This window comes from Beta vulgaris, unplaced genomic scaffold (assembly GCF_026745355.1).
Source record: "Beta vulgaris subsp. vulgaris cultivar EL10 unplaced genomic scaffold, EL10.2 EL10_2_Chr_UnSca2, whole genome shotgun sequence".
NCBI lineage: Eukaryota > Viridiplantae > Streptophyta > Magnoliopsida > Caryophyllales > Amaranthaceae > Beta > Beta vulgaris.
This window is the reverse complement of record NW_026611044.1, coordinates 74,710-83,775: the sequence shown is the minus strand read 5'-3', so window position 1 is coordinate 83,775 and position 9,066 is coordinate 74,710. Positions and strand designations below refer to the sequence as shown.

The 9,066-nt window shown below is 36.6% G+C and overlaps 1 protein-coding gene across 1 annotated transcript; it reads left to right on the top strand.

Moving 5' to 3' along the window:
• The first annotated feature begins 5,030 nt into the window (after positions 1–5,030).
• On the top strand, positions 5,031–6,085 carry LOC104885369 (tubulin beta-1 chain-like). The gene is made up of 2 exons (XM_057392339.1): positions 5,031–5,181; positions 5,856–6,085. Exons 1-2 carry the CDS (start codon positions 5,031–5,033, stop codon positions 6,083–6,085), a joined length of 381 nt encoding a protein of 126 aa, XP_057248322.1.
• Positions 6,086–9,066: the final 2,981 nt, after the last annotated feature.

The following is a 9,066-nucleotide window of genomic DNA, read 5'->3' as shown; positions in this document are numbered from 1 at the left end:
GAGCTCAGAATCTGAATTCCTTGAATTCTGATTTTTCGTTTCTGTTTCATGCTCATCTTGGGCTAACATCGAATTTCGACCTTACTCCTATCTCGGACATTAGAAGAGCGATTCCAAAGCTTGTTTTACCATTTCTAAGGGGTTTGTGAGCTCAGAAGCTGAATTCCTTGCAGCCCAATTTTTCGTGTCTGTGTCCTTCGCATCTTGGCTTTAAATTGTAATTTGGGACTAATTCCTAGCTCGGACCTCACTATTGAGCGATTCAAAAGCCTGAAATGTTCTTTTTACCATTTCTAAGGGCCGGGGTTTGTGAGCTGAAAAGCTAAATTCGTTGAAGTCTGATTTTTCGCGTCCGTTTCTGGCTCATCTTGGCCCAAAATCGTAATTTGGGCCTAACTGCTAGCTCGGACATTAGAATTGAGCCATTCAAAAGCCTGAATTGTTTTTTTTTACCATTTCTAAGTAGTTCGTGAGTTCAGAAGCTGCATTCGTTGAAGGCCCATTTTTCGTGTCTGTTTCATGCTCATATTGCCCCAACATCGTAATTTCGACCTAACTCCTATCTCGGACATCAAAATTGAGCGATTCCAAAGCCTGACATGTTTTTTCACCATTTCTAAGGGGTTCGTGAGCTCAGAAGACGAATTCCTTGCAGTCCGATTTTTCGCGTCCGTTTCTTGCTCATCTTGGCCCAAAATCGTAATTTGGGCCTAACTCCTACATCAGGACATTAGAATTGAGCAATTCAAAAGCCTGAATTGTTTTTTAACCATTTCTAGTGGTTCGTGAGCTCAAAAGTTGCATTCGTTGAAGTCCGATTTTTCTTGTCTGTTTCATGCTCATATTGGCCCAACATCGTAATTTCGACCTAACTCCTATCTCGGACATCAGAATTGAGCAATTCCAAAGCCTGACATGTTTTTTACCATTTCTAAGGGGATCGTGAGCTCAGAAGCTGAATTCCTTGCAGCCAATTTTTTGTGTCTGTTTACTACTCATCTGTGCCCAATCAATAATTTGGGACTAACTCCTAGCTCGGACATCAGAATTGAGCGATTCAAAAGCCTGAATTGGTGTTTTACCATTTCTAAGGGGTTAGTGAGCTCAGAAGCTGAATTTGTTGAACTCCGATTTTTCGTGTCTGTTTCATGCTCATTTTGGCCCAACATCGTAATTTCGACCTAACTCCTATCTCGGACATTTGAATTTAGCGATTCCAAAGCCTGACATGTTTTTTACCATTTCTAAGGGGTTCGTGAGCTCAGAAGCTGAATTCCTTACAGCTTAATTATTCGCGTCTGCGTCCTTCGCATCTTGGCTCAAAATTGTAATTTGGGACTAAATCCTAGCTCGGACCTCAAAATTGAGTGATTCAAAAGCCTGAAATGTTCTTTTTACCATTTCTAAGGGGTTCATGAGCTGAGAAGCTATATTCGTTGAAGTCCAATTTTTCGCGTCCGTTTCTGGCTCATCTTGGCCCACAATCGTAATTTGGCACTACTAGAAAACCCTTACCTTCTGGACGCTTTGTGCTCGATGCCTCGGCATAAGTGTTGAGTGGGCCAAATTGATTACGCAGTATCTCGACGCTTAAAAGCGTCGAGAATCTTGCCAACGTTTTTAAGCGTCCTCATTAAATGATAATTAAAATTTTAGAGAAAATTAAATGATAGTTAAAAATAAAAAATTCCCCCCCACTTTACTGACAAACTGCAGGCGATACTGTCGCTATACTCTAAACCTGCGCTGGTAGTTAACGAAAAACCCTATAATCATCTTCTTCCCAATTCGCTCATCAATTGCTCGCCATAACCTTCTTCTTCATCAGGTATGCCTTCTCCGTTTTTTCGTTCCAATTCTTCGAATTTCTCAATTTTCTAATCAATTGCTCCTTTTTTTTGTTCCAAGTCTTCGAATTTTGCTCACAAATTGCAAAGCGGCGAGAATTTGAGTTTTACAACGGAATTCTCTGAAATTTCAATAAAATTGTTCTTGTTTGCCATCGTCTTCTGCATCAGGTATGTGTGCCTTCTGTAATTCGTCTCCAAATGTTGTTTTTTGATGAATTTTGTAAACATCAATCTGTTTTTTAGAATTTACAATAGGTTTTTGTTATATTTTAGGTTTTATTAATCCCAAGTGGCGATACTTTGCACATATAATCTATGGGATAAAGATATATGTTACTATCAACAGTATACTAACTCTATTGGTCGCTTACGTTTCAGTTTTCACAGTATAGAGTACAAAATTGTCAAAGCAATATTGAGCACATTAACATATTCTATAGTGTTCTGATTTCATCATAATCTCTATGGCAATAGGTCTTTATAAAAGTTTTCATGGAAATATGAAGGAAAAAAACGCTATTTTTATGTGTATAAAGATGAAACAAAGTTGGACACAATCAGATCGTTAAAACATAATACTCTGCGGAAAACATATTTTTGATACGTGTGACCTACATGACAGAGAAGAAGGAGAATTTTAGGTTTAGTTTTTAATTTAGACTTGGTTTTTCGAACTGCCGCTGACAGTGGCAGATCTACACTTGGTCTGGTTTGCTTTAGTTCTTCACTATTCAATTCACTTGCAAGATTTCTGGTATTTTTGTTCCTTTGCTTTAATTGATTTTAGTCTAGTTTTGTTTAGTCGTCTTCTACTTTAGTTTTTTGTTCTTAATTTTACACTATTGGTTAAGCTTTTTGTATTTGGGTAGTTGGCGGTTTTTTCGCTGCGTCAATCATTCATGCCTAGTAATTCGTTGAATTGCAAATTCAATGGTAGTATCTTTCTCTTGTGTTTGAGTAGTTGATTTTCAATCATCGGCAAAATCCATGGTTAATTCTAATTTTGCAGTGGCGTTGGTACTGAATGAAGTTCATCCTTTGTTGATTTCATTATCTATTAGGCGTTAATGTTAATGTTCATCCTGTTACTTTAATCAATTTTTTTTTTTTTTTGTTTTTTAGTTCATATTGTCTTTGGTTTTTTATAGAATATTTTTGTTCAGATTGATCTTTATTATACTTCATGAGTTCTGATGATTATATTTGATGGCATTTAGCATGATAATATTCTATGATTTAGAATCACAGTAAACTTAGATAGTGGGATTGGTAGTTTCTTTAGCATTTGATATTTCCTTCTTTTCTTTAATAATTATGTTCTATCATAAGATGAGGCAAGCAGCAGCTAACCTTCCAAGTTTTCATAGGAGGAGGCTTCTTCAAGGAAACAAATCCTATATCACCTGGCCTAACTACCCTGCAGCATTCATATAAAATCTAAAACATTATAGACAGAAGACTATTACAGAAACTCAGCAATAAAGAATAGTGACAATAAGCCTTCGAGTCACTTCCCAAGTGGAAGCAATATGAAAGAAGTAAATACCAACCAAACAGACCTTTTTCTATAACATTAACGCCTAATAGATAATGAAATCAACAAAGGATGAACTTCATTTAGTACCAACGCCAATACAAAATTAGAATTAACCAATAAATAGCTAAGTGTAATCTGCTCTTGAAATATTTTCTAGAAGCAAAATGACATTGCTCTGTTAGCACAAGTTTTCTGTCTGTTAAATTACAGGACATTGGGAACTATATTTACTTGATGCTTTTGGCTTTAGTATTTGTTATCAGGTCACTAGCATTCTAGTGTGGTTGTTTTGCTGTCTTAATTGTATGGCCTCCCATATGCATATTACCTACTGCTTGATCCATCAGTCACATATGATAACATAGTTTTTAGTTTTTACTTCAGCATTCCATGAATGCACTTTATTCTTGTATTTAGCCTAATTTTGGTTGAAAATATTTTCTTCTTTGAGTTTTGGATTTTGAAATTTTAACGTATCCCTCGTGTATATTCATAAAGGTTGACTTTGACTTGGGTAATTACGAGCGTTTCCTTGATGTGACACTCACACGAGACAACAACATTACTACTGGGAATATATATCAGGTGAGAAGAGATCTGTGCCAATGTCAGTCTAAGCTTGTCCGATAACTTGCTCTGATAATCAACTTCTTTACTTCATTGCAGTCTGTTCTTATTTCTATAACTCGATTTGATGCATTTTTTTTGTCTAACTTAATTACTTGATGGGTGTAAGTAATATTTTGTGTAGAGAAGCTGATCTTTTATTTATTCTGCAAGTAATACATCCTACAAATTTTAATAGAGCAGATAGTCAATTTTATGAGATGATCTGAGCAATCATCAGTGATAGAAGTAATGGACTTCTTTTTGTCTTTTGGTAGCTATGGGTAATGGCCAAGACGGTGGAACAAGCCATAACGTATTTAAATTTGCTCCGATTCATAAGAAAAAAAACAAGATAACCAGATCACAAGATAACCAGATCTTCTATGTCCAGAGCAGCTTCACTCCTGCTTGAAACTAGCTGACTAGATAGCCTCAAAACGCATATCATTTGTTGCATTTGTCGCTGCATCAATGACTGTCTGGGTGCCTCTTTGTCTGCTAGGAGGAATAAATCTTGATGGAAGGAACTATCTGGTGTATATATTCCATTAATTTACTGAACTTTCATGTGACTCTATTGCTATTATAATTTCAAACCTTAGGTTCTTAATTCATGGTTCCTCTTTTTGTTAGTGTTGAACATTGGTGTCATCCATAGGTCAGATACCTCAGCTCTATTACACTACTTGAAGAAACTACTCCCTGTTTTCACGGGATTTAGGCTCTAATATTGTTGTTGTTGTTTATAATGTGAGCTAGATTAAGGTCATCTTAAGAATACATATAAGTATTGTTGGCTAATTTTTTGTAAGATTAATTCCACTGTGGGAATCTGAAATTAGAATATTGGAGAGTTCAATTTAGAACTTACTGCACCACAAGGGCGTAAATAAATGGGAAAACTAAAGATGGATAAAGAGCTTTTTCCTTGGTGTTTGAGAGCTTATTACTTATCTTTCGTACTGGTATGGCCTTTCTTGCCTTTATTTGTCTTGTTGATTGAACCATATATTTATAGTCAGTAGGAATAAGACATGTACTCTTCAAGGAATATAGTTGTTGAGCCTTACAATGCTACTCTCTCTGTCAATCAGCTTGTTGAGAATGTTGATGAGTGTATGGTGCTTGATAACGAGGCTCTTTACAACATTTGCTTCAGGACTCTCAAGCTGACTACCCCTAGCTGTGAGTTTGCTTTCACCTGCTTTCTATTGAAATGATTTATAATTTCACTGCTGATTGGGTGAAATGCTATTAGTCGTATATCTGAATATGTAATGTTAGGAGATTTGGTGGGAGTTTGGCAAGAATAACTCAATGTAGGATCCTTTCTAGATTCAGGCTTTTGAATCAGCTTTCTAGTGTTTTGAGTCTGGCAGAATATCTGAATCTAAGATCTTTTAGATTCAGGCTTTTGAATCAGCTTTTGAGTCATTTCTGAATACTTGCTCTTTTGTTAGACCATTATATGTTTGTCCTTCTCAATGGTGGCAATGTGCTGCTTTTCTCTTTATTGACCTTCAATTCCCTTGCCTCATGGCCAGAGTTTAGAGTTGCTCACCATTTTTGTGAAGAGTTGTTATCTTTGTTTGTCGTCATGTGCTTGCCATTAACGTGCAAAGGCTTGCGTTGACTGCCTTACCCCATCTTGGAGTATTACAGTCTATTATCTTATATTGATTGCTATCTTGAATGATTCTTATGGTTCATGTCACGAGTTGGCTTCCCTGATCTTAGTAACATTGTAAATATTGAAATGATATTCCAAATTGCTGATTGTAACTTGATTTCGTGCTGTCAAGTTGTTTTCCTTGTGTCTCATGTAAGGCTGTGAAATTGACAAATTGTTTTGCTTGCAGTTGGTGATCTGAACCATTTGATCTCTGCTACCATGAGTGGTGTGACCTCCTGCCTGAGGTTACCTGGTCAGCTGAACTCTGATCTTCGTAAACTTGCAGTTAACCTCATCCCTTTTCCTCGTCTTCACTTCTTCATGGTCGGGTTTGCTCCACTCACTTCTCGTGGGTCCCAGCAATACCGTGCTCTCAAACAAACCATAAGTCCATTACTGATTTACCATCAGTGCTAGACCCTTGGCTCTACCACAACCATGTGCCACCATCCCAAGGTGATGTCTTCTATTTTGGCAAGCATAAAGGTTGCATGTTTTTTTGCCAGAGATGTGATATTAACAGTGACAACTCTTCCATAAGATGAGACTACTTTTAAAGGTGGTTGTAGGTCCTGAACAAGCAATGCGACCATTAATAATGGACAGAACTAGGATAAATTGATCACATGGCATGAATTCGAAAATATGCACTTTTTCCCGCTTTAATAATATATGAAATCTATTTGAACAGAGCATAAGCTCTAAAGCATGTAATTTACTCCATGACAACAAGTGAAAGGAAGTGTAAGATTGGAACATTGCACGCTGCTATATGAGAGGAAAAATTTGAACAACCTTCTGTAAATTATGAACATTATAGTGTTCGTCTTTCTAGTCTAAATTATTTTATGCTCGTGTTACCTATTTTTTGGGATATATTACATGTGCTAATTATAATTTTGGTCTTATTTTTCATCTTTTGAAGGTACTCGAAAATAATAATAAAAGTCCAACAGATCAAGAACAAGAGGACACTACTTGAGGCTTCAAATTGACTGCCATCATTGTTTTGCTAGATCTTAGTATTATTAGTTAGTTTTGTAAGGCTACAACTACATTTTTAGTGTGTTTTAATTTTGTGGTATTTTTAGTAACATATTAGTTATGAAGTATTATTAATGAACGTGTGTAGGAATTTTAATTGTGCGAACTACGTTTATGATTTATGATTACAAGTACATTGTTCGAAGTATTTTTATGTAATCTTCAAGTTGCATTGTTTACTTTATATTCTAAATTACTATATATATATATATATATATATATATTTTATAGGAAAAATTGACAAAAATAAGCCAACTTTTGGCCCATCTTCCACAAATAAGCCAACATTTTGAAATTCCAGAAATAAGCTAACCTTTGCATCATTTTAGCCAAATTTAGGTCAGATGACTTGTGACCGGTTGTATAGGTAATGATTTTGTTGTATTTCTTTAATTTTCTCTTCATTCTCATTTTTTACTCTTTATTTTTCTCTCTCATCTCATTCACTCTTATGCTTCCTCTCTTCTCTCTCCCTCTTTTCTCATCACCCACTGGACCTCCACCCACCGGATCGCCACAGATATCCACTTCCACAATGAACCTCCTTTCTCTCTCCCTTCGATAACCTTTGCATCATTTTAGCATAAGAGTGAATGAGAGGAGAGAGAAAAATAAAGAGTAAAAAATGAGGATAAAGAGAAAATTAAAGGAATAAAACAAAATTATTACCTATACAACCGGTCACAAGTCATCTGACCTAAATTTGGCTAAAATGATGCAAAGGTTAGCTTATTTATGGAATTTCAAAATGTTGGCTTATTTGTGGAAGATGGGCCAAAGGTTGGCTTATTTTTGTCAATTTTTCCTATTTTATATTACTACTGTATTATTATATATAATTATTTGTTAATTAATTATGAAAAAAGTACCAAAAGAGTCCATACAAAATCTAGACGCTTTTCCTTGTCAAGAACTTATGACAAATATAAGATTAATTTTCCAGCCAAATTTCTCTCAACACTAAAAAGCGTCGTGACTAATTATAGTCGACAAAAAGCATCTCGAATTAGGACACTTTAAAGCGTCTATAAATTAGTTGATGGCACCCCACTAACCAATGTGGCGACGGCTATACGGGTAAGGGAGACGCTTTTTGATGACGCCAATGGCGACGCTTTTTGGTGACGCCAATGGCGACGCTTTTTGGTGACGCGAATTGCCGACTGATTCTGCTCGACGCTTTTTGGCAGCGTCGACAGCAAATTTCGCGACGCTTTTAAGCGTCACCAAATGGGTTAAAAAGCGTCGCGATAACACTCCTTTTGTAGTAGTGTGGGCCTAACTTCTAGCTCGGAAATCAGAATTCAGTGATTCCAAAGCCTGATATGTTTTTTTTACCATTTCTAAGGGGTTCGTGAACTCAGAAGCTGAATTCGTTGAAGTCCGATTTTTCGTGTCTGTTTCCTACTCATCTTGGCCCAACATCGTAATTTGGGCCTAACTCCTAGCTCGGACATCATAATTGAGCGATTCCAAAGCCTGACATGTTTTTGTACCATTTCTAAGGGGTTCATGAGCTCAGAAGCAGAATTCCTTGCAATGAGATTATTTGTGTCTGTTTACTACTCATCCATGCCCAATCGTAATTTGGGACAAACTCGTAGCTCCGACATCAGAATTGAGCGATTCAAAAGCCTGAAGTTGTTTTTTACCATTTCTAAGGGGTTCGTGAGCTCAGAAGTTGAATTCGTTGAAGTCCGATTTTTCGTGTCTGTTTCATGCTCATCTTGGCCCAACATCGTAATTTCGACCTAACTCCTATCTCGGACATCAGAATTGAGCGATTCCAAACCTGACATGTTTTTTTTTTTTACCATTTCTAACGGATTCGTGAGCTCAGAAGCTGAATTCATTGTAACCCAATTTTTCGCGTCTATATCCTTTGCATCTTGGCTCAAAATTGTAATTTGGGACTAACTCGTAGCTCGGACCTCAAAATTGAGCGATTTAAAAGCCTAAAATGTTCTTTTTACCATTTCTAAGGGGTTCGTCAGCTGAGAAGCTAAATTCGTTGAAGTCCGATTTTTCGCATCCGTTTCTTGCTCATCTTGGCCCAAAATCGTATTTTGGGACTAACTCCTAGCTCGGACATTAGAATTGAGCAATTCAAAAGCCTGAATTGTTTTTTTACCATTTCTAAGTGGTTCGTCAGCTCAAAAGCTGCATTCGTTGAAGTCCGATTTTTCATCTCTGTTTCATGCTCATATTCCCCCAACATCGTAATTTCGACCTAACTCCTGTCTTGGATATCAAAATTGAGCGATTCCAAAGCCTGACATGTTTTTTTACCATTTCTAAGGGGCTCGTGAGCTCAGAAGCTGAATTCCTTGCAGCCCAATTTTTTGTGTCTGTCT

What these genes read in the sequence shown, in the direction of transcription:
- LOC104885369 (XM_057392339.1), top strand. Translation starts at nt 5,031, where the DNA reads ATGTACTCTTCAAGGAATATAGTTGTTGAGCCTTACAATGCTACTCTC. An exon ending in CAAGCTGACTACCCCTAGCT is followed by an intron (nt 5,182 to 5,855) that starts GTGAGTTTGCTT and finishes TTTTGCTTGCAG; the next exon opens with TTGGTGATCTGAACCATTTG.